Source organism: Onychomys torridus, chromosome 9 (assembly GCF_903995425.1).
Source record: "Onychomys torridus chromosome 9, mOncTor1.1, whole genome shotgun sequence".
Taxonomy (NCBI): Eukaryota; Metazoa; Chordata; class Mammalia; order Rodentia; family Cricetidae; genus Onychomys; species Onychomys torridus.
The window spans coordinates 13,680,703-13,706,942 of NC_050451.1; the positions used below are offsets into that span (position 1 = coordinate 13,680,703).

Consider the following 26,240-nt stretch of genomic DNA (forward strand, 5'->3'; position numbering starts at 1 on the left):
GTGTGTGTGTGTGACAGAGAGACAGAGAGACAGAGACAGAGACACACACACACGTGTGTGTGTGTGTGTGTGTGTGTGTGTGTGTGTGTGTGTGTGTGTGTGAGAGAGAGAGAGAGAGAGATATGGGGGCAGAGAGAGAGGGGACACAAAGGTGTGAGGGAGTAAGAAGATGGGAGGTGGGTCTGGGAGGAGATGGAGTGAATAGAAGTAAGAGATTATCTTGGTATTATCTGCTGTGGTGAAGAGACACCATGACCATGGCAACTGTTATAAGAAAAAGTATTTAATTGAGGGCTTACTTACAGTTTCAGAAATTTAGTCCATTATCATCAAGGCAAGAAGCATGGATGCACAAGGCAGACACGGTACTAGAGAAGTAGCTGAGACTTTTACATCCAGATCCACAGGCAGCACAAAAAGAGAGACTCTGGACCTGGCTTGTACTTTTAAAACCTCAAAGCCCACACTCAGTGATACATTTCCTCCAACAAAGCCACACCTCCTAATCCTTTCCAAATAATGCCACTCCCTGATGACTAAGCATTCAAATATATGAGCCTATGGGGGCCATTCTTATTCAAACCTCCACAGAGGTGAACATGATCCAAATACATTGTCAGAGAGTCTCAAAGAACTAATCAAAATATTATATTTTAAAAGAGACCAATTATTATAGCAAACATTTTAGTAGTAGGAAGCAGGATGATTCCAGCTTTGAAGTCCTGTTTGTTTATATTAAGTTATATACTAACTTTGTAATTTGTAGATTACATATGATAAATCATCCAAATCAACCAATAAGAGACAGATAGTAACAGCACACAACCCCCAAATAGCAGAAGCAGAAAATGAATGTGGGAAAGAATTCAGCGAAGCATGAAAGATAAGATCACCTAGAAGGTAAACACATATGACTCCTTTCAACACCAAACCAATTAAACTCTTATCGATTAGTAGACAAGCAACAAGTGAAGGGAAAAAAACAACATCTAAAGCATTTGGAACCATGATCCCACCTAGTATAAGAGCAGGTTCTATGCTGACATGGCACTGAGGGCCTCTCAAGATTGCTGTTGTGTCCACTCCCAACATTTTCTTTATGTCTTCAATGTCCTCAGTGGGCACCTCAACTCAACCTTGTACTTTCCAAGCTTCAGTGTGATAAGGAAATACATTTCTGTTCCTTATTAATTACCCAGTCTCAGACAGTTTTCTATAGCCATCCAAACAGACTATGACAATTTGCAATTACAGAAGACGATGGGAACACGACACTAGCACAAGATTTTCATGGCATCAGAGTCTACAGAGGAGGACAAAAAGAAAAGAAAAAGAGAGTATGGGAGGGAGAGAGGAAGGAAGGAAGGAGGGAAGGAGGGAGGAAGGAAGGAGAGAGGGAGGGGAGGGAGGGGAGGGAGGGAGGGAGGGAGGGAGGGAGGGAGGAAGGAAGGAAGGAAGGAAGGAAGGAAGGAAGGAAGGAAGGAAGGAAGGAGGGAGGGGAGGGAGGGAGAAAGGAAGGAAGGAAGGAAGGAGGGAGGGAGGGACAGAGGGAGAGAGGGAGGGAGAAAGGAAGAGAGGAAGGAAGGAGGGAGGGAGGGAGAAAGGAAGAGAGGAAGGAAGGAAGGAAGGAGGGAGAGAGGGAGGGAAGGGAGGGAGGGAGGAAGGAAGGAAGGAAGGAAGGAGGGAGGAAGGGAGGGAGAGAGGGAGGGAAGGGAGGGAGAGAAGGGAGGGAGGGAGGGAGGAAGGAAGAGACAGATGGATCAGAGTTAGATAGAAAGCAGGAGGCTGACTAGTTGACTAAATGTGAACGCAAGAAGCCAAAGTGAAACCACCCAGGGCCATCTTCAACTAACAAAAATGGAATCAAAACTCAGCAAGATACAAACAAAGGCAAAAGGGAGAAATAGGTCCATACCCACCAGAGGGAAGGAGCAGAGCCTAGCTGTGGTGGTTTGAATAAGACTATCCCCCATAGGTTCATAGATTTGAATTCTTGGTCACTAGGGAGTGGCTCTATTAGGAAGTGTGGCCTTGTTGGAGGAGGTGTGGCCTTGTTGGAGGAGGTGTGGCCTTCTTGGAGAAAGTGTGTCCCCTGGAGTGGGCTTTAAGGTTTCATATCCTCAAGCCAGGCCCAGTATCTCTTTTTTCCTGCTGTCTGTAGATCTGGACATAGAACTCTCAATTACTCTCCAGCACCATGTCTGCCTGCATGCCACCATTTTTCCTGCCATAGTGATAATGGACTAAACCTCTGAACTGTAAGCCAGCCCCCATTTAAATGTTTTCCTTTATAAAAGAGTTGTCATGGTCATGGTGTAGAACTTGGCTAAGACACTAAACACCTCAAAAGTCAGCTGCTCTGCCCGTAAACACTATGTATAGAAGAAGCAGCTCTATGGAGCTAGAAATACTTCTCCTGGAAAAGCTCAGGAAAATGAAGTTTACATAAAGTTAGTCACAGAGAAGCAACAAGTTCAAATCACATAGAACACTATCATGAAAGAAAAGGAATGACCAGAAGTTATTCCCTGTGGGTGACACATGTCGGCCCTCTCTATACCTGCAGGTTCTGCAACAACAGAAGACAAGATGGGAGGCAGGGATCTACTCTGTACTGAACATGTAGACATTTTTCTTCTCATTATTTCCTAAACAATATAGCATAACAACTGTGTATATAGCACATTACTGTATTGAGGACTGTAAGTCATCTAAAAATAACGTATACAGGGAGAGATACACAGATGGTATGCAAATACTACTTGTAAAAGGGACTGAAATGAAATTTGATGTCATTGGGACATCTGAAGCCAAGAACATGTGGATAGCCAGAGGCAAATGTATATACAAGAACTCTTGTTAAACTTGCCTGGCAGAATGGCTATTTGCAGGGAAGGAAAGAATGTGAGTGAAGAACACAGACAAAGTTGAGTATGTTGTTGAGTATGTTGATAAATAGGGGTGGTCTTGTTTCTTCTGATAATAATTAGTTGTGGGGATGAGGGAAGAAAGTGGTGATTAATATCCTCAACTTTCAGCATTTAGGATTTTTCCTAATTTTCAATGTCCAGCCTCCTAAGGAATCATCAGGTAAAGAGGTAAGAGGTCATCAATAAGGAGCACAGAATAAATGACTAGCTGGAACTGCAATCCCATGACTGGCATTCATGAAATGCTGTCATTATGACAACCACTGTGCTAAGAAGTCAATCAGCATTAGTTTGCTGAAGCCTCAGAATAATCTTTTGAGGAGGGTACTTTTATCCCATCCCCATTTTGTAGAGAAGAAAATGAGGCAGAAAGAGACTGAGTTACTTCCCAAATGTCTCACAGCTAGTGAATGGCAGAGGTGGGAAAGAGGAGCAGTCTGTCAGTCTACTCTCCCAGGTATAGCCCACAACCTCCCATGCAGGAAACTGGAAGACTGTGAGCAATGTGTGGATTAGCAGGACCAGTTCCTACCCCATGAAGACTCAACCAAGAAGTGCACAGAGGCCTCTCAGTTGGCTGAGTTCTACATGAGCCAGGACCAGGTCTCTAGGCACAGACTAATAGGAAGGCTAACCACCCTTGAAGACACAATGCCCGAGGGTGTCATGTGGAGAGGAGAGAGCAACTAGAATCTACAAACAAGAAATTGTATCCATGTTTTGCAGTCTTTCCAGCACAGATAGACTCATCACCAGGGACCCGGAGATTAAGTTCAGTACTGCCTGTGTATCCAAGGAAGGTGATTCCAGGATCCATGTCCTTTTATACCATATGGCTTGGTATTTGCACATAAGCTGTGAAATCCTTCTGTATTGGGTGCTTTAAATCATCTCTGGGTGCCTCATACTATCTAATGCAATGACATATTAAGCAACAATGGCAAAAATAAGTCTGTGCATGTTTTGAATAGATGAAATCTTTGTAGATCTAACTACATTTTCCTTCACAGTTGGTTGAATCCCTGGATCCAGAGCCCACAGACATGGAGGTCATAAAGGACATATTAAATGAAACAACACCAGGATCTCATGAAGGCTGTGACCACAGTGGGAAGTGGGGTGCTGTTGCCACCTTTGAGACACAAACCCAAATGTCACAGCTACAGTAATAAACTGAAGCAAACACCTCCACACACACCTACCTGGACCCTTAATAGAAATGAAGGAGTAAGGATTCACCTGAATGTCCCTGCAGGTTTGCAGAGTTCAAAGCAGCCCAATGACTATAGCGCCCTCTATTGGGCATCAGCAGAAAATGATAGGGACACTATCAGGAGACAAGCCCTTCCTTGGAGTTGTCTCTATGCCCAGGATTACTGGCTGCTGCAGAATGACAGTGCAGAATCAGGGATGTTTGCTAAGTTAGAAAACAAGCCAGGCCAACTCTGCCCTCCCTCCAGTAACACCTTACTGTCCCGAGGCTGATGTTTGCCGTCAGCAACCCAGTGAAGGGGCCAGCAGCATCCAGCTTCCTCCATTGCTGCATCTAAGTACAGACCTTAAGTAGACACATACTGACACCCCCTAACCCTTGCCCCAAACCCCACCTGGATACTCTCTAGCACCAAGAACAAATTGTTCACTATCAAAATATTTGCTCAACAGAAGGAGGGTACTTCATAGTCCCAAAAGTTGCCATGCTCAGATATTCCCATAAATCTGCCAGTTAACACAGCCTCAAACCCGACCCAGGTCTCCATCTCCTCCTCAACCCCAATTCCATCTTTGGAAATCATTAGCTGGGAACTGAAGCTACCCAAGCAACCAAATGAGCTCTTTTCATTTCTGTCGGTGCCTCTCTCTGAGAAAGAAAGACGCACAGGCAGGCCGGCTGCCCTGGTTCCCTTTTTATGAGTCTCAATTTATCTGACATGCATATTTCTTAAAGCTTTTGCTGCGGCTTTGCCTCACCGGCTGACAACTCCCCCATTACCGCTTAGCTATTTCTCATTCATTTTTGTGACTTTCCTTTCTTATTGCCACACTTTGCAGACAATATCATTAAGGAGGCTGGAGTTATTAAGCTCTTCATTCTCAAATGTTTCTCAAAGCATCTGAAAGCCACAGAGATTGTGATGAATATGTTCAAACGCCTTCATTTTTTTTATACCTCCAAATGAAATTGAACCATGGCTAACTGCTGAGACAAGGGTTTTAGCGGATGGCTTCCTGGCTCCAGGTATATTTATGCACAAGAGGGAATGTCGTCCATGACTGTCTGTTCACAGTTGACATGCCAGGTTCTAATCACTGAAACCACTTGTGCAGGTCAGTGCTCTATCTCTAGAAAAAAAAGCACCTTAGACAGTCAACATATAAAGGGACAGGGTTTGCTGATGGTCAAGCAGACCAACTTTAGGTCTCTGGAGGAAAAGCTGGGTGGCAGTGTGAAGAATGGCATAGGGATGGAGGAACATGCACATTTCCTGGACAGAAATGCAAAGAGGAATGATGGGCCCCCACCCATCATCCTATTAAGATCATACTCCCAGTAGCCTCTTAAGGTCCATCTACCTCCTAAGCACACCCTCCAGTGAATAGCCTTGGAGACAATGCACATACAAAGTTTTGTAAATGAGGACGAGTGACAGACACCACCTAGCAGAATGATTTCTGAAGCTGGCTATAGATTCTGTGTAGCACTTACCTCAACTGGATAAATCCATTGACGGCATGATTACTTGGTTCCTGTCAGTCTTGTAACCCACCTAACTGCTTCAGAACCACAGAGACTAACGTCTCCCACTCAATCCTGTCTACCATCTTCTAGCAAAGAAACTGGGATCTTCCTTTTCTTTCTGTCTATACAATTTCAACAGTGTAAACTCTGCCTATCCCTGTTCTGGAAAGTCTTAAGACAGCCCAGTTAGGCAGCTCATTTACTAGGCCACAGTGATTGGCTTAGGTGTGATCATATAACAAAATCAGAGCCAACACACACACACAAACAAACAAACAAACAAACAAACAAAAAAAAAAACTCAGAGCCAACAAAGAAGCCATTTGGGAACAATACTGGGGCTGTTAAATGAAAGCCCACCCTCTCTGTTGCTGCATTTGAACTTAGGAGAATTAAGGCATGACACCTTAAACAAGGTCTGCTTCAGAATGAAAGCAATTATGACCCACCCATGGAGCTCAAAGGTAGAGAGGGGCCGGTGGTGGCTGAGACATTCCTTACAAAGCCTGAAACTGGATCCAGCTGTGTGTGAACTTCTCAGTCTTGTGAGCTGAAATTCTTTTTGGTTCTGCTATGCATTTTTCTACCACCTGCAATTGAGCATAAGTTCCATGAAGATGAGGGAATGTGCCCTTTTGTTTATTACTTAGGTGTAGCAAGTAGTTGTTCATTCATTCATTCATTTGTTTGTTTGTTTGTTTGTTTGCTCTGAGACAGACTTATTTGGCATAGAGTTTGAGAGACCAAAGGTTCAAGATTTCATCAACTGGACGTCTTGTGAATGCCCCTGGCTAGGGAACAACATGGTAGAAGAACAGAAATCAAATTTGTATGTGTAAAAGAGATCACATGACAAGGCAGAAAGCCAAAGGTGGGAGAGAGTCTTGCTCTATTCCACAGCAAAACTCTCTCTGGGAACTGACTTTCTTATTGCCACACTTTGCAGACAGTATCATTAAGGCTCCTTAGTACTATACAGCTCCTTCCTCAGGGCTCTGCACCAAATCTCCCCTAAAGACACAATCATCTCTTCTACCTCAAGATGTCCAGGACCAATCCAAACCACTGTGTTTCTTGAGGTGATTTCAGAGTCTGTTTCCTCACTGGTGAGATGGTAACAGGACTGAACTGCAGCATGATGAAAAGCTCCTCAAATTCTGAAGCCAGATCACCTGAGTGTGAGTCTCTCCATGCCCATTTACTACTAGTGTAGCCTGAGGCATGTGGCTTCAATTCTGTGGGCCTCCATTTCTTCTTCTATTCAATAGCACGGCCAATGCATGTTGATATTACAGACATGGACTAAGTGAACGTATGTGGAGCATAAAGAATGGTGTACTATGAGCTCTTTGTACAAAATGCTTAGTATTATTACCTACTCCATACAGTTATGTGAGGAGTAAATGAATAGCCAATGTGTATTTGACATAGTGCCAAAACCATGTTCAGAAAGCTATTGAAACATAAAAAGCCATCATACTCCCACAGGTGCGGCCAAACACAGCCCCAGAGATACAGCCCAGTGCATGCTTAAGAACAAGGAGTCACATGTCTGCTGACCTTGGAAGCCACTGAGGTAAATAATGCCTCTGTGCCTTTCAGGTACAGAGCCCCACTTCATATGCAGGGCTTGGGAGCAGAGCTGGCACTAGAATTAGACAGCTAAAAGGAAAGTCAAAGCCTTAGGGACCTCAGAGCAATCTGCTTGCCTTAAGCAGCAGTAATATTGCTCTCTGTAATCCCTTTGGGGGCTATCTAACCAAGGCACACTTTCAGGGAAAGAATGAAAACAATTCTTTCATTTCTTAGTGGGAATACCTTAAGCAAGAATGTTAGAAGAAGGCGAGATCACAGCTCAGTGGAAGAATGTTTGCCTAGCCTGTGCGAAGCCTCAGATTCAATCTCCAGCACTACAAAAACAAAGAAAACGGGTCAAATGACCTGCTCTTTTCACCTTTAAAAAGTTTTGCATTTGAGACAAGAACTGGTGGAGGATTTTTCTCTTCAAATTCTGCTCAAGAGAGGGGAGCTCTTTAACTTGGCATGCATGTCAGCCCTCCAAATGGCTGGTGTTATACCTATGGCTTTTAGAAATGACTTCAAAACCAATGATCATAATGAAAGAAAGTTTTGATTTGTGCATTTTTTGAGAGGGGAGGCTAAATTAGTATCATCCTTTGGTATAGTCACATAATGTCATCTTTACTTCTCATCTGAGTGACAAGACTGATTTACAGTGTGCCCTGGAGGTCCAAGGCCACTGGTACTATAAGTCCCATTGTTCACCTCCCAAGGCCACTAATGAAAGCTATTAGCCACCATGTTGATTATCACATCTAACAAGCAGTAGCATTAATTTGTAAAACTTAATACTTGTAACCCTTAGAAACAGACCATATGTTGTTACTGTCCCCAGCCCCGGTTGATGCTTCACATAAAATTTTAGTGCTTGAGCTTATTAAGTTTCAAACCTGGGACAAATGGCTGAGGTGCCTATTTAACATATCAAAGCTGGCCACCAGGTTCTCCTAGCATCCCTCAGTCCCCATCTCTTACAAGGCCCTGTGGCTAGCACACCTCAACCCAACCCTAAACTTCTCCAGCCCAGGGCCTGGGCTGCCCTTCTCTATATAATCCATTTTTGGTTACCTGGTCTTTTCATCTCTTCTGGGCCTCCAGGCTACTGTACTGGTTCCCCTCTCTCCCCTCTCCCTTTCCTTCCCCCTCTCCCACATGGTCCACTCTGGACTTTCCCAGATGTCTCTGCCTCTGGCTATGTTCTCCTACATATTTCTAGTAAACCTTACCCTCCATCATACCTAGGAGTAGGCATGTTCTTCCTTTTTAACTACTTTTTTTCATTTATCTGATGCTGAAACCCGGGACTAATCAACTTTCCTTTCCTTTTCATTTCTTCCTCTCATTCAGACCTCATAAATCTCAGCAACTCTTCCTGGCTTGATCCATAAACAGAAATACCCCCCAAAGCCTCATTCCAGGTTCTTCTTTCCCATGGATCTTGGAAGCTAAAGGCAAGCACCTCATGGGCTCACTCTTTCCATCTGGTTTCAGAACAAACTGGCCATTCCCAGAGAGCTCCTCACGCTATGTTAGGGAATCCACATCAGCCCTGATCTGCAAGGTCATGGGTCAGGGAGAATAAGAGGCAGCTTGTACCAAAAGTTAATCTCAGTAAGAGTTTATAAATCCAAGAGGGACTTTTGAAAAAAATTCCCAATACCTATCTCTGGATAGCAGAGAATTCAAGGGGGAACGAAATACTCAGAAAAGAATAGATAAAATCCTGTATCTTGTTTGACCCCTTGGGTTTACTGGTGGGGAAAGAGTGAGTCAGTTTCTCCAGCTTTCTGGGCCTCATGGTGGTCACCTGTAAAGGGATATCCATGTCCAGCTCAAGAAACCATTAGCAGCGGTGTGAGATGGTATATATCAAATGACACAGTATAAATAAACCATGAGGGACTGCGTGGAAGTGGCTCATCAGAAGGGTGGGCAAAGGAAAGCCATCCTAACTTCTATGCTCCCTGGACCTGGAGGCCACACTGCCAACAAAGATGAGGAATGTCAGCTCACACTTCATGCTTGTAAGAATCAGCACCATGCCAGTAATATATCACCTCAGTGAAGTCATCCCAACTTAAATTAGGGTGTGTCCACACTTGGGGCACACTGCCAGCATCTGAGCAGAACCCAGCAGGACTCACTTACCAATGTCATGCCCATCATCAATCAGATAGCCTTTTTCTGTGCTAAGCCCTAAAGGCAGTAGCAAGGCCACTAAGCATCATTGCCAAGACAACAAACCATGGAACATATTTTAAGTCTTTTCTAGAAGCAAAGCTAAGGAAGAGAAATGTGTTCTGAATGAGCCAATATTCAGACAGAGAACACTCAATAATGTCAGGCATACACTGAAGTCCAAAAATAGCTTTTTCCCAGAGCCAAGCTTATGTGCTGGCAAATCTCGGGAAAAACTTCAAGACTCTCATAATTCCTGGGATGCGGGCAATGAGTAAAAGAGAAAGGGATTGATTTTCTTCTACTCTTTTTAACAGAGGGCTGATTAGCCTCCCAGGTTGGTCCCAGAGGGAAGGCAATCTCCATTCCATGTGTCCTCCCATCTGTGCTCTGGGATCTTTTCTCTACACCATATTTCCTTAAAGAGGTAAAGTCTCTTTTGGTAGTTGATCCCACACTCCAAGACACACCAGTACTGGCACTTCCTTATGGCTCCTTTGGGGGACAAGGCATCTTTGTTGGTTTGATTTGCATAGGTATCCTGTGAAGTGAATGTTATAATGTCAATTTCCCAAACAAAGTTAAATGACATACCCAAGATCAGAGAAGGACCCTGTATCTTGAGATCCCTGTGTGTCCTGTGGTTTATATTATACCACAACACATCTAAATGTCTGAAAAAACAGAAGAACTATAAATCACACTAGTCATTCTTAATCTGCAGCAAAATCCAGATGAACTGACTAGGAATGTCTCTCCTAGGAAAAGAATAGTAATACATCACTTCAATTGTGATATATTTCATCATTGAGTCAAATTCTTCTTAACTCACTGTGTCCACACCCTTTGATACATGACTTTTAAAGTTTTTTACAAGAAAGAAGAACAAGAAGGGAGAAGGAGGAGGAGGAAGAGAAAGAAGCAGAAGGAGGGGAGAGAAGAAGAAAGAGGAGGAGGAGGAGGAGGGAAAGCGAAGGTGACAAATTGTGGCCAGCAGTATGAAGTAGAACTGACAGAGTCCTAAGCCTAGACTCTAAGAAACTCAGATGCTGCCCATCATTCTCTTCCACCTACACCATCACTGCAACAAGAACATAACTAAGTGAACCCAGTACTCCCAGAAAATGAGAGCTACATGAAGTAGGACCTCCACCAAAGGCATGAGCAGAGTCCCTGCCAAGGGGGTTAACAGACGGGTACATGCTACCCATGGGATAAGCTCTCTGTCTCTGTAGGGATTGGTACAGAAAGAGTCCCACATACCCATCAGGAAACCCCACATTAGGAAGGAAACTGGGACCTTCCAGTTATTCTCAACTTTGGCATTTTAGAGATGAACAAGATACACACACACAAAAGTCTCAGGAGCCAAAATTGGGCTACTAATGTTCTGCTTTTCCTCAAAAGTACAATATATTAAAGTAACCACTGCTAACTATCACCATCAATTCATAAAAGATGGGGCATTTTAACACCAAAACTGAAAAGGAATATAATCCTAAAATATAAATATAGCCCACTCCTTTCTAAATGAAAGCAGTTTGCTGTCCTCCATAGATGAGCTATTTTCTTTTATTCTGTCACAGATCAAAGAAAACTTGGTCACTAAATAGTTTTGTTCTGTGTGTTAACAGTTTCCCTACATGCTTTATGGTAGAAAATGTCAGCAGAACATGAAGTCAGTTACATAAATTTTAAGACTTAAATCTAGGTTCTATTTGTTCTGTGACAACATAAAACTTACCTTTTTCTCCATTGAAATAGAAAGTAAAACTAAAGATAAATTCATTTTCCCTAGCTGGGTGTCTGAAGGCAATATGGGTGACCAACAGCTCTATGGTTTTTAGTCACTGCTGAGTATGTGCAGGTAGTGTTTCTATTAATATGCAAAGAACACAGGTTTCATTAAGTTGTACCAAGTGACCTTTCTTGGATGGATTATTCAAGACAATCTACTTTAATAATATTTTATTTTGGCTCTAACAAATAAAGTTTGCCTGGAGATCAGAGTACAGAGCTAGCCACTAGTTAACCATAGAGGATTTGGTAGAAGTAAGAAGTCTCTATTGTGGCTGGCTCCTTTACTTCTCTGATCTTTCAGCATTTACTCCTATATCTGACTCTGGGTTTTTATTATTAAGATCAATTAAAATTCATGCTACATCTGGCACCCAATGTGGGGCATGAATTTAAAAAAAAAGCCACTTGCCTGTGGCTTTGCACAGGCTGGAGCTGCATGTGCCTGGAGTCACTGCCCCACTGGCTAATTTCTCTTCTCTTTTTTCCCTAAGCCTCTGAGCAAGTTTGGGATTTTTCTATTACAGCAAAATCAACACACAGACATTTGGGCTCCAAATGCTGCAAGGGTTAGCTGCTTTTGCACATTCTCCCATTCAGACAGTTGGCTCTTTGGCTTCTTCTCTCCTAGGGGGTTGTGGGCTTTTCCTGGACCCCCTCCTTAGGCTGCCGCCAAATTTGGTGTCTGCCTTGACAACCCACCCAGGCTTCTACTGTTCTACACAGCAGCAGTCAGCCTCACATCTTCACCATTATCATCACGTCAGCAGCAGATTTGGTGAGACAACTGGGATTTCTTAAAGGGGTGAATTAGTTTAAAAAAAGATAGAGAGTCTTTCCCATGTTAAAAAATGGGAAACACTATTACAATGGAGGAAGTTACGTCTTTGTAAGACAATACACTGGACAGTTTGAAAATGGAACAATTAAATGAGAAGATAATTAATTTAGATGGGATTTATGTAATGTCAATTATAAACATTATTGATTTTATCATTTTTTGTTTTATCACTAAAAAAAAATTGGTTAATAGGAGTGCTAAGGCCTTTTTTTCCATCTTGGGCCCGGCAGAATCACTCCCACAAAGAAGGGTGGCAAGAAGAAAAAGGGCCATCTGCCATCTATGAGGTGGTGACCTGGGAATATACCATGAACATTCACAAGTGCATACATGGAGCTGGCTTCAAGAAGCATGCACCTAGGGCACTCAAAGAAATCCAGAAATTTGCCATGAAGGAGATGGGGACTCCAGATGTGTGTATTGATACCAGGCTGAATAAAGCTGTCTGGGCCAAAGGAACAAGGAATGTTCCATATTGTATCTGTGAACATCTGTCCAGAAAACATAATGAGGATGAGGACTCACCAAACAAGCTCTAAACATTGGTAACTTACGTACCTGTTACCACATTAAAAAATCTATAGACAGTCAATGTGAATGAGAACTAAGCTGCTGTGTGTCAAATCAAGTTGGAGAACCACCAAAAAAAAAAAAAAACATGAGTGCTAAGAGACCAATTTTAGAAAAACTTATTAAAACAGATCATAGAGATATTCATACCCAGACAGAGGAATTTAAAGGAGAACCAATCTTATTGTTGTATTATAAGATTAGAGAGGAAGAGCCTAAGGTTTTCAAACAAACAACTTTAATTTATCCAATAAGCTTATAGGAATTGCCAAATGATAGATATCCCCAAGAATGGGTACAAACTGATTGGATTCCTATTGGAATGTTAGATTTAAAGAGATTCAAGGAAGTGATAGTCTCATATGGCATGCATTCACCTTCTGTCAAGCAGATTTTAAACTTGTGGTCAACTTGTAATAGAATTATCCCACAAGACTGAAGAGACTTGGTTACAGCAGTCCTGAAGACTGGTCCTCAGTTATAGTGGAGGACCTGGTAGAAAGATGAGGCTAAGACCATTGAACAATGAAGCAGCACTAGAGGTATCAAAATCCCCCAAAACCAACTTCTTGGAGAGGGAGATTATAATGTACAAAGGCAGTCTCTATATGATGAGCACATCTTTGCTTTGCCACACAGCAGCCTTGAATGCTTGGGGCAGAATTGAAGAAATAGGAAACAAAATTGAGTCATTCACCATAGTTATACAGGACCCAAAAGAAAACTTCTCTGATTTCTTACAAAGACTGACTTCAGCTGTAAATAGAATAATAGCAAATTCAGAAGCTAGACAAATAATAATTGAATCGTTGGCTTTTGAAAATACTAATGCACAATGCAAAAGGGTAATTAGGCCATTAAAGGCAAGATCAGCATTCCAAAAAGAATGGATCCAAGATACAGTCAATATTGAATCTCATAACCATAATGGTACTTGTATAGGAAAAATAATTTCCAGAGGTTTGAAGAAAAATCAAAATGTTAAATGTTTCAATTGCGGTAAACAAGGTCACCTAAAAAGGAATTGTAAACAGGGTGTTCCTAGAAACAATGCTTTTTCTAAAAACATTCCAAACAGAATACCCCTCCCTCTGCAGTATGCAGAAGGTGTGGCAAAGGCAGATATTGGACTAATGAATCAACAAGGGACAGTCAAGGTAACCCTTTGCCTCACAGGCCCCATATCAAATTCAGTTCAGTAATTTCCTGTCACCATGGAGGAAACTCCTTCTCTGGAAGATATAACAGCTTTAGCAAATAAAACAAACAAAAAAAAATCAGGAAAAAACATAAATCAAAATTGATAAAGATTAGATTTGAACAAGAGAGACCTCTTGATTAGAAGAGGTAGTAGATAGCTCATCAAACAGCATGGCTAGTCAATCTATACTAACCTACAAAACTAACAAATGCTTTTCATTTGAACAGATATAACTTGCTATAAGGGAACGTCCACAAAATTCAGTTTGGGGAAGGGTTTTGTTTTTGTCTTTTCAGGAGAATGAAGGCATCCAGCTAAGGAATCTGAAGGCTACTAAACAACTGTGACATGTGAAGAAAAAGGATAAATCATCCCCAAAAAAAGTCCCAAGAAAAAGAGTAAATTGGCTTATTGACATATCATATTTTCAACAGGATAAAAGTTCATAAATCTTCTCAACTGTTTTTTTTCTGCTTTTCTCCACAAACACATAATGCAAATGGTCTTTTTTAGTCCCAGTTCAATTAAAAATTAAAGCCGGCTTTGGAGTTGGAGTATGACTTTCTCCTTCTCTAAGCCCAAGCATGCTTGTTAAAGTAAAATCCAAAATCTCTGTCTCATGTCAGAAGAGGTACCTGATATGGGGCAGAAGAAAAACAAAAATTAAGGAATTATTTTATTGCCACTAATTTCATAATCCTTTGGTGTTACTTTGACTCTTTAAAATTTTTTCATGGGGGTAAGGCTAGAGGGGTGGGAGGAGGGAGGAGATCAGTATGTAAAATGAATAAAAAAATTCCTTAATAAAAAAACTTTTTCATAATCTCTGAATACTATCTCAAAATTTATAATATATATATATATATATATTTAACTTTTTGTCATGATATTAATTGTCATATAAAATACAAACTAATTTTAGAAAAAGACTTCATCTAGCTTCCTGTACATGATTTCAGGTTTGAGTCTCTATCAGGTAACTAGGAATTAAGTTTTGTACTCTGGGTGTACATAACAAATATTGATCCTTTAACCTCTTCAAGATATGCTGCATATGACATTTACAATGTTTAAGTTTTCTGCAGTGATCCAAAACCATGCCTAACAGTGATCTTTGAAGTCTCCAAAAGGAGGATGGGGCCCACAACAACAATTCCACCAGGATTATGATAACACCACTAAGCTGAAAAATACCACCTAAATATCAGCTTTGGACTACAAACTGCTCAGGACAATTTTGAGGTGGCTAGATGAGGTGACCCAGCCTCACAGACTACTCTAGCCCAGACTTGAGACAAGCTCTACACTTTTCCATTATGCAGAGACTCAACAAAAAAATAATCAGCTACCTCTCCCAGGACTTGACAATTAACCCAAATTTTTCTTTTCAGTATCCCCTAAATATGCCATCACCTCCAGACAGCAGAAAGTAATTTTAAGGAAATGACACCCACTCCCAAGAAGTTGGGTAGGTGTTTTTTGGTTGTTCACTGGGTTATGGATATTTGTCATCATTTAGGGTGGTTGGTTACAAGTTATTAGTAATGGTCAGTAAAAAGCTAAACAAAAAAGATTAGATTCAGGGTTCTTGTTTGAAAGGAAAAAGGGGAGATATAGAAATGATAGGATAAAAGAACAGATTATTGAATCTACTTTGGAAAGAAAAAAGGGAATATAAATATGATAGGGTAAAAGGGTAGATTATTGAATCTACTTTTAAAAAGCAACTACTTGTTTTAAATATTTTACATTGATATGTATCTTTGTATATTGATACAAATTTGAGATTATTTTTTAGAACATACTGTACATACATTTCTAATCTTGTTCAAGTTATTGTACCTAAACAGCTTCTTTAACAATGTAATGTAAATTTCTAGTCCTTAAAAGTTATTATTACAAACTATTTAGGATAATAAAGAAATGCAGGTTAGTTGTTAGTCACCTATTACAATCAAACTTGTAGACATGTTAGGTATGCTTTCTTAGGTAGACAGGTGATCTTCAAACACTTCAGAGTTCTACAGAATATGTCATTTAATATGTTTTAATAACATTAGTTCTTTTTTTAATGACAATGAGTCATGTCTGCTCCTGGCAGCACCAATCTAATTTGGAGAAGATGATGGCCATCAAAGAAGCTCCACATGGAATTTACTTTCTTTGTGGCCAAGGTAAGCCACTGAGAAAGAAAGTGCTCTTGCCTTGACTACTGACAGTATGCTGTCCAAACTGGACAAGCAAGACACAAAAGAAAATGACTGCAGAACCTTGCCAAGACAAAGTAGGACAGTCCTTCAGAAAATCCTGCTCCACAGATAAGTCTATCAGCTACGCTAGGCTGGTAGGCTGAAGATGGATGCACCAATGTGACAGAGGAACCCTGGGTGACTGTCCAGGCAGCCAGCTGTTTCTGTCATTTCTTACATTTTTTTTTTGGAAGTTGCTTGCTTGCACTTCCTGCTTACTGGGGTAATATTTCTCTCTCGAGTCTGATGGAGTTGAAGACTTTATAGTTGTAGTTATAGTCTTGCTTGTTACCATTTTCAAAAAAGAAATTCAGTAAAGGGGTATAAAGTATATAGGATTGAGAGACATTAAAAGATAGTTTTGGTAGTACACGTTAGAATAGAAAGTGAATTAGGTACAACCATTTGGACTCACCAAAATAGTATAGAAAATGGAATATTTTCTCTGAATTTGTCAAATGTTTATAGACTAGACATTGCTAATGTATTTATGGTCTGTATATATTACATATAGTTATCATATACAGTTTTTCTTACTATTTATAACCTTTTTATTTTAGACAAAAAGGGGGAGATTTGGTGATATTTTATTTGGGCTTTAACAAACAGTTTGCCTACAGATCAGAGTATAGTGCTAGCTACCAGTTAACCATAGGGGCCAGGCAGTGGTGGCACACACCTTTAATCCCAGCACTAGGGAGGTAGAGATAGTAATATAAGGCAGGAGGAGACAGGAGCTCAGCCATTTTCGGTCTTTAGTAAAGGTAAAAAAAGTCTCTCTAGTGGCTGACTCCTTTACTTCTCTGATCTTTCAGCATTTACCCCTATTTCTGACTCTGGGTTTTTATTGTTAAGACCAATTAGAATTTGTACTACTACAGTTTACCTAATGAAAGAGACAAAGCCAGTCTTTGTACACAAAAATAAAAATTGAAATACTCTAAGACCTTCCAAAAAAATGATAAATTTGATCACTTCAACATACCTTCTCCACTGGCTACCAGAAGCACATCTGAGCAACCAGCAGAGCCACCAACCTCCAGCTTCATGGGACATTTGAGCTGTACTTTGCACCTACCTGAGATACCATAAGCTACTTCCATCATGGTAATAATGTACATCAGGGGATCCACCAAGGTCTTCAGACCATACAATATGAGAGAAGGCACTGAGTCTCTGGGACCAGCTCCAGGGACACATGGCCAGGTCAACCAGGAGTGTTGACTGTGCTTTCTCTGGGCCATGAAAAGCCACTCCATGATTCTGCTGAATATGTGGAGGCCTAAGAGAAAGAGGATTCCTGAAAGTGGCAAGTAGCTATAAGAGCCTACTTATTATTCAAAACTCTCAACCACACCATAGACACAAGACACCAGGCTGCCTCTGGCCAATGACACCTATGCACAATCACAGAAAGTGTCTGCTCCATTCGGAAACTTTGGAACTACTGTATGACCCACTAATTCTTTCCTTTCCCTCTGCCATGAAACCATCAAATTTTAAGAAACCAGAAACCAATAGGAACAAGACTTCAATGCCTAGATGTCTATAATTAACTTCCAACAAGCATAAGACAGAAGTATAAAATAACCCTTAGTTGGTAGTAGCCACTGAGTTTTTGGGTGCCTGTGTTCTGAGATGCAACAAAGCCTACATACATATTGTGATGAACACAGTGGGGATGTCATAGTGGACTTATAGAAGTCAACAAGAATGGTGGCAGAAGATGACGAACTTTTCTCGGCTGTTTTTCAGCACCTGGCCTTTGGGCAGTTGGAAGGCAAAGGTGGCATGTGAACACACAGGTGCCTAAGACATGGATCCTGCTCCTGTTGAACATATCACCAATTAGAAAAACAAGGCATTCCTTTCTTTGGCCGCTCTGGGTTGTCAGATTATTACTAGGCACTGTAGTGGGGAGAATCATACCGCTACCAGGGCCCAGTGCTGAGTATCAAGAGATATTATTTAGGACTGGAAAGCTTGGGATTTCATCCTAACTCTGACAGCTTGTGTCTACCTTTGGCCATTTCTCCACAGATGCCTACCAGGGCAGGCTTTCCAAACTTACATTCATATAGGAAACAGACAATGAACATTAAGAAAAATAATAATGATATAAGGGAGCTATTTAAGAATTACACAAGACAAATTGACAGACCTTGAATAAAATAGGCTTTGGAAAGAAATCTTGGAAAGGTCTCTTGGAGGAGTAGATATTGCAGATGAAAAGTAAGACTGTATCTGTCAAGTGAAGAGCTGAGGAGAGACAGCAAAGGCAGGTGGCATAATCACAAGGACAAAGGGCCTGAGCTGGAGAGGAGGGTGGCTCACTTAGGAACAGAAGGAAAGCCAGAGCTCTGGGCAAGGTGGGCACAGATGGTTGATGTAAGGTTGGTGTGGGGAACTACTTATCACCTGAGCCTTGTGGTTCAGAACAGGGTTTAGAGGAGCTTTTTGTTTTGGTTTGGCTTTTGGTTTCATTTTTTGTTTGTTTGTTTGTTTGTTTGTTTGTTTTGTTTTGTTTTGTTTTTGAGTACATAAAGGGAAGTGGGGAATAACACAGCAGAGAAATGATGGGACCTGACTGCATTTAAAGAGTTCCAAAATGCTTTGTGAAAGACGAGCCACAAGGAGGACAGACCAGTAAGGACACTCCCAAGGCCTGGACTGGAAGCACCATCACCTTTGTGACCTTCAGAGACCTTCAATACTGCATCTCAGTTGCCTGCTGCCTACAACTCAGAGTTCACGTGCTCTTTGAGCTCCAGCAGGCTAAAGTAAAGGTGTAGATAGCTTTGCTCAATTAGTACGTTTTCCTTCTAAGCATTTCTTGTGCCTCCCCAGAGGTGGAGCCATGGCCAGTACATGCCCATTAGGGCCTTCTTCTGCCAGCAGTGAATCCACTGTCAAGGCACTAGATTCTACACTCACATGACACCAGGCTCATCCCTCCAAGTAGATAGAATTAAGAGTGCCTAGGAGCTAGTCTGGAACAGAAGGGCAGTTTATCACCAAGACAAACACACAGGAAATACAGGCCAAGACAAAGGCTCTTCAATCCACCAGGAGATTTGACAGTAGAGGAGCAGGCACAGGAAAAGGTAACAACTGTGGCAGGGGAAGTTGGTTCTGACCAGAGAAACCCCAAGCTCTCCTAAGTGAGCTAAGTGCGGCTTAGGGAAGGAAGGCTCTGGGAGCAATACCAAGTTTCAGAGACTTGATGGTCTCAGATGAGCAGAGAGGAGACTCTCCTAGACCATGCAGGCCTCAGCTAACCTGCTAACTGGCCAGAGGACCATCAGTGAGTTCAGTCAAGATCATGTAACCTAAGCTAGAATTGCCCAGCCAATTCAGACACACGTGAAGAAAAAATAAAGGTCTACTTGCTTTAAGGTACAGTCCCTTGAAGTGTTTGCTATGCAGTCATAGCTAACTGATACTGAGGGAACTCAAAGCCAGTAGCAAGTCTTTAGCAAGTCTCTGGTGAAACCACAGCCCTATTTGTTTCCCTACTTGAAGCCATTGCATATTCAGATCACTAGACTGAGGCTTTGTCCTTTGTGATTCATTCTTGGAGGTAACTTTAAACATCATCTAGTATCTTGAAAACTTACTCCTGTCTTTGAGCCTTGGTTCCTTATCTGTAATGAAGGAATTGAAAGATTTCTAAAGAGCCTCTTAGTCTGATACATTTGAGTAACTCTGAACTCTTCATTCATCCATCATCTAACTAAAAAGGATTTTTTTTTTTCAGAGCCAACAGCTTGCTGTGCTGTGACTATGGTTAAGAACAGAGTTGCAGAATCAAGCACACAAGATGTTGGCCCTGATCACCAGTAGCCTGGGACCCCTAACACTCACTGTCTTATGAGTACAAGCACAGAACCTTGTTGGTGACTTGACAACCAAAGAGGCTAAGTGGTAACAGCAGTGGGTGGGACCCAAGTTTACAATCATCCAGAAGACAGAGGGGATGCATGTCTAGTATCCCAGTGACTATGGACTACAGGACTCTTGTCAAAAGTGTTGGGGGTAGAATTGAGGCAGCATGGACCCCAAAGTCCTCCACATTCCTGGTTACAGCCATCCTCCAAGACCTCCAAGACTTCTTCCATCTGAGAAAGAGTTGGACATGTTAACATCATCTGCCACGGGCCTGAGAAAGTATACTACCATGAAACCAGGGAGCAATGGACTTGGTATTCCTCTCGAAACCAGCTCGGCGAGGTAGCTGTTCCTCCTTGAACCAGCGCACGATGACTTCTCTGGAGAGTGGACGTAGAGGACGCTCCCAGGTCCTGCTGGGAAGAAAGAGAGCAAAGGAGCGGGGAGTAAATCAGAGAGGAGGAAGAGAAGAAAGAAAAAGGATTGGGAGGGAAAGGGAAGAAGTTGAGTGGGAAGAGATGGCTCAGCAAGTAAAGGCGCTTGCTGTCAAGTCAGACCATGGGAGTTTGAACCCAGGGACCCACATTCAGAGAATTGACTCTCACAGGTTGTTCTCTGACCTCCATATTCATGGTTTAGTACGTGTATATGTACATGTACACACACTAAATAAATGAATAAATAAAGTTTTAAAAGCATAGAAGGCGGTGACACTTCTGACTATACTTCCAGATTCAGAAAACACATACAAAATTTATCTCATAAAAACTGAGCATTTCTGCATGCTAGAAAATTCTACCTCCAAAAATCAAAAGAAAATAGACAAACTGAGAAAAAGGATATGTCACAATTTTTCCCTAGCTTAGGGAGTTCCTAGAGATGGATAAAGAGAACATGGATCACACAGTGAAAGGGTGACTGGACAAGAAAAGAAAATATTGTGGCCCTTCAACATATATGACATGTTTAGTCTGGCCCATAGACATACGTGAGTATTTCAACTTACTCCAAGACGTATTTTCTTACACAAAACAAAAGTGGCAACACCATGGGCCAGGCTAAAGGACGTGAAGATATAAACATTGGTAGCAGCCCTGTGAAGGGCCAGTGAATTTCCAAAGCACACAGCCCTTGAACAAAGACCCTACTTGGAAGAATATCTTTGCAGATTATGGTTGCCCAATATAAAATTAATTTCCACGAGTTATACACATAGGACCTGGTTGATGGTTGCAAAAGATGTGAAATAGCAATGTCCACTGATAGAGTCCCTGATAACTAATAGCAAATCTACACCACAGAACACAGACAGCCTTTAAAGAAAAGAGGATAAATAAGGTTGTTTTGGTTCTTTGTTTATTTGATTTTGTGTTGTTTTTTAATGTTGGCAAGTGCACAAAGAAGTCCAGGGGTTGGGATGGAGTATTGTAGAATATTATTTAAAGATGTGTTATATTTGTTTATGCTGTGGAACATTTGTTTAATGATGCAAAGATGTGTTGCATTTTTTTATGTTGCATTTGTTTAACTCTGTGAAGCTGTGTTACTGTTCCTGTCTAAAACTGAAGTATCCTTGGCAAACAACCCTTCTAGGGACACAAATGTGTGCAAGGACTTCTCAACATGCCCACACTAGTCTACAAACCTTCTGTTCAAACTAGATGCAAACCAGCTCCACCCACAGTTAGAAAAGGTTGCAGCCATGGTTCCTATCTACTGAAATATTTATCCCATCTAAGGGCTTTCATTGCAAGGTTTTGGCCAAGACCAAGGAGTCTAAACCTATGAAAACATTTGGTGCATTTGCATATGTAGATTTTGGGGAGAAGATGATGTCAAAGATTACAAAAATCTTTAACCTCTTAAAGGTTAACTAACCCCCCAGAACTCCAAAGTTGTTAAAAAGGTCCAGAGCCCTATTTCTGCATTCTACCTATTACATAGATTGGAACGCTAAGGTTGGGCAAATGACCAACAAGTAAGAGACAGAGCCTGGGGAGAACCCATGGAGCTTGTCTCCTGTGTCCACAGCCCATCCTAACATACCTGTCAGGTCCTGTGAGGGATGATGGTGGACTTGTGCACGGAAGTTGATGGTAGAGCCTTGCCTCCTGCTCATGGTTCTGGCCAAGTTCTTGGAACATGGTGCTTAGGCCAGCAACAGTGCCCTTCTGGATGGCGCGGAGTGAGTGGCGCCGGTACTCATCCCGAGCTCGCTGGGCACGACGGCTCCTCTCTTCATCAGCTGCCTTGATTCTCCGCACTGAAAAAAAGAAGAGTGTGGCTGTCCTTGACCAACAGCTCAAGCTGAACACTGGGGAAACAGAGACAGCACTGTACACGACTTACTTGGAATTCCATCATTTCTTAGGAGCTGACTACCCAGAACATCAGAGACTACAGGAGGCTTGGCTCATCTAGGAATCAAAAGGCATGCCCAGCCCCAATGGTAGGTTTATAGGAATCTTTCATAATTGACATTCCATGGGCTAAAAACACCATCCTGTCTCCAGCTTTCTGCTTTCCATGTACCTCAATGGGGCTCTGACACATCCAAGTAGCCTTGAGAAAATCACTGTGTATGTGTGTGTGTGTGTGTGTGTGTGTGTGTGTGTGTGTGTGTATTTGTGTGTGTGTCCATGTTTGACTTTGTGTGTTTCTGTGTATCTTTGTATGTGTGTGTATGTGCATGTCCATGAGTGTGTGTGTATGTGTGTATCTGTGTATGTGTGTATCTGTGTATGTGTGTGTGCATGTCTCTGAGTGTTTGTCTGCTCATGTATGTGTATCTGTTTCTGTATGTGTATATTTGTGTGTATGTGCATATCCATCTGTGTATGTGTATGTTTGTGGAAGTGGGGGGGGTGAGGGGGTGCAGAGCTTCTAAAACTCATAAGTTTGGGAGTTAAGAAAATAAAGACTGGCTCTCTGCTCCTCTCTGTTTCAGAGACAGCTTCATCTTCTCATGCAATGCCAGTCTTGTTCCTGAGACAGGATGGTGAAGATCAGAGTGAACAGATTTGACTTATATTGGGCTCACGATTACCAGGGCTGCCTTCTCATCTGGCAAAGTGAATATTGTTGCCATGAATGACACCTTTATTGACCTCAACTACATGGTCTACATGTTCCAGTATGACTCTACCCATGGCAAGTTCAACAGCACAGCCAAGGCTGAGAACAGGAAGTTTGTTATCAGTGGGAAGGTCATTACCTTCTTCCAAGAGTGAGATCCCACCAACATCAAATGTCATGACACGGGTGCTGAGTATGTTATGGAGTATATTGGTGTCTTTACCACCATGAAGAAGGCTAGGGCCCACTTGAAGGATGGAGCCAAAAGAGTCATGATTTCTGCCCCTTCTGCTGATGCCCCTATGCTTGTGATAGGTGTGAACCATGAGAAGTATGACAATTTACTCAAGATTATCAGCAATGTTTCCTGATCCACCAACTGATTAGGCCCCCAACCAAGATCATCCATGACTACTTTGTCATTGTGGAGAAACTCATGACCACAGTCCATGCCATCACTGCCTCCCAGAAGACTGTGGATGGCCCCTCTGGGAAGCTGTAGTGTGGTGGTCATGGGGCTGCCCAGAATATCATCCCTACATCCATTGGTGCTGTCAAGGCTGTGGCAAGATCATCCTAGAGCTGAATGGGAAACTCACTGGGATGGCCTTCCATGTTCCTATACACAATATGTAGGTTTGGGATCTGACATGCCTCCTAGAGAAAGCTGCCAAGTATAATGACATCAAGAAGGTAGCAAAGCAGGCATCTGAGGGCTCATTAAAGGGCATCCTGGGCTACTCTAAGGACCAGGTTGTCTCTGCAACTTCAACAGTGAAGGCCACTCATCCACCTTTGATGCTGGGGCTAGCATTGCTCTCAATGACAGCACTGTAAATTTCCTGGTTTGAAAATGAATACAGCTACATCAGCAGGGCGATGGACTTCATGGCCTACATGGCCTCCAAGGAGTACCAAGCCCTGGACCACCCACCCCGGTAAGTACATGAGAGCAAGAAAGAGGCCCTCAACTGCTGAGCAGTCCCTGTTCCAACTCAGCCCCTAACACTGAGCATCTCCCTCACAGTTTCCATCCCAGACCCCCAGAATAACAGGAGAGGCTTGGGAGCACTACTCCCTTGAATACCATCAATAAAGATTACTGTACCCACATTTTTTTTAAAAAGAAAAGAAAATGAAGAACAAATAAAGCCTACTGGAGTCAAGGGCTTCTGCCAGAACTGGTCATCCTAGTCTGACTGCTTCTTGCCAGACCTCTACCTGCCTCTAAACCCCAAGAGTTTTCAATAGAGGGCTCTGGAAGCTGGCCCTATACTCCAAATTGTACAAGATTAATGATTGCAATGGCTCTGGCAGACCACCTCCCTCTCTAGGTAGGAAAATCTTACTCCATTCTTTCAACATGGATTACTGGCTCCAACTTTCTAGAAACTGCACTTTGCCAGCATTTGGAGAACACAGGTCAGTTGTTCTAGTCCTCAAAGAATGTTTTGTCTTAACAGGTGATCAGGAGCCTTTTTGGAGAGCATGGCATCTTTCAGATCCCAGCATGCAGTCTATGCCTACAGAGGTATTTGCAGAGTGATGTCATGCACAGAAGATCTCTTACATTTTGAGCTCCACAGGCAGGTTCTTTGGCCTGCTCATTGCTGAACTCCTGTGTCTAGAACAAGGTTGGCAGACAGGATACTATTCTAGATGATTAGGGATTCCAGTATTCTGGGAAGATGACTCATGGGTAACATACTTGCCATACAAGCATGAAGATGTGAATTCAATCCTCAGAACCCTGTAAAAAGTTGGTATGATATGGTAGCATATGCCAGAAACCCAGCTCTGGGGATGCAGAGACAGAAGGATCCTGAAGCTCAATGGCCAGCCAGACTAGCTGAAGCTGTGAGCTCCAGGTTCAAGGAGAGGCACTGTTTTAAAAAGAAAAGTGAAAAGTGATAGAGGAAGACATTCAAAGTCAACCTCTGGCCCAAGTGCATGCATGTATGCACGCACGCATGCGCGCGCGTACATATACACACACACACACACAGTTGTGTATGTTCACACATACACATACAAAAACTGTAATGATTTTAAAAAGCATTTCATGATTTGGCTGCATTTGACTCTGGGCTGGATAGAGAGAAGACATGGAAGCAGACCCTCCTTTCAATCACTGTAACCAAGCTGTAGAAAGGACAGATAAATATTACCAACATTAATGAAAAATGTCAAGAGTGTCCTTAGAAGAAGAGGAGGAAGAAGAGGAAGAGAAAGAAGAAGGAGGAGGAGGAAGAAGAACAATAAATTACTGTGAGAGTTCAGGATCTTTAGTATTCATAATATACAGGGACCAGAGTTGTCAAAAGATAATCAGCCTGGGACTGTGCTGTAGAGGAGGTGGTCTGCTCCCAGCAAAACTCAAGTTGAGATGTGGGGCCTTAAAGAGAGACTGGTATACCCTTTGTAAGGCTGGATTAATTTTCTCAGGGATGGATGAGTTCTTGGGAAACAAATGGGTAAAACAGATCATCCCCTCTGTCCTCTCTCTGCCCCTTCTTGCTTTCAGGCAGAAAATAAATCTGTGTTCCTTGTGAATTACCGAGTCTTGTGAATTACAGTAAAAGAAAATGTACAAGACGGTATGGAAAGATCAAGTACTTTCTAGAGAAATTGGAAGAGGAGCTCATTCCAAGAAACAACTGTGGGATTCAGGGATGTAGAGACTCATCTGTAAAGCTCAAGGAGCAAGAACTCTGTGAAGCCTGCTTACTCTGTGGGCAGAGGGTCAGACAGGGTCGGGAAACCCAGGACTGACTTCAGGGTCATTAATACACAGACAAGTCACTTCATAGAGTTTACAGTCCCTAAGAGACAGGCACTAGAGAAAGACAGACAGACATATGTTTGGCTCCTGAACCCCTATCTGGTATGGAACAATATTATTCTTTAGTTCCCTTTCCCTGAACAATAAACAGTGCCACCCTTGGTCTGAGGACTGCCACACTGCCAGGCTATTCCAGAGTCACCCCCCCTCCAATGGCACTCAGGGCTCCCACTCTATTCTCCAACACTGAGAAAACACAGAAGTGTCTCTTTCCCCTTTGTATAAGTGGTCACAGAGTTCCAGTGTGCAAAGAGGCAAGTGTTGAAGGGGTTTCACCACTTCAAATAACTTGTTGGCCACGTTCCGTGATACACTCCCATACATCTAGGACCCAGGAGGCTGAGCCCA

At 42.2% G+C, this 26,240-nt stretch overlaps 1 protein-coding gene and 1 pseudogene across 1 annotated transcript in view; one reads left to right on the plus strand and one right to left on the minus strand.

The window, feature by feature from the left end:
* The window catches only part of Sh2d4b (SH2 domain containing 4B), a 98,772-nt gene that overhangs the window by 11,478 nt on the left and 61,054 nt on the right, over window positions 1-26,240 (minus strand). The window contains exons 5-6 of the mRNA XM_036198623.1: window positions 22,022-22,238; window positions 20,264-20,388 (exon numbers count right to left, since the gene is read on the minus strand). Coding sequence (XP_036054516.1) covers window positions 20,264-20,388; window positions 22,022-22,238 — 342 coding nt within the window. The remainder of the gene's footprint in view (window positions 1-20,263; window positions 20,389-22,021; window positions 22,239-26,240) is intronic.
* On the plus strand, window positions 12,096-12,675 carry LOC118591139 (annotated as a pseudogene).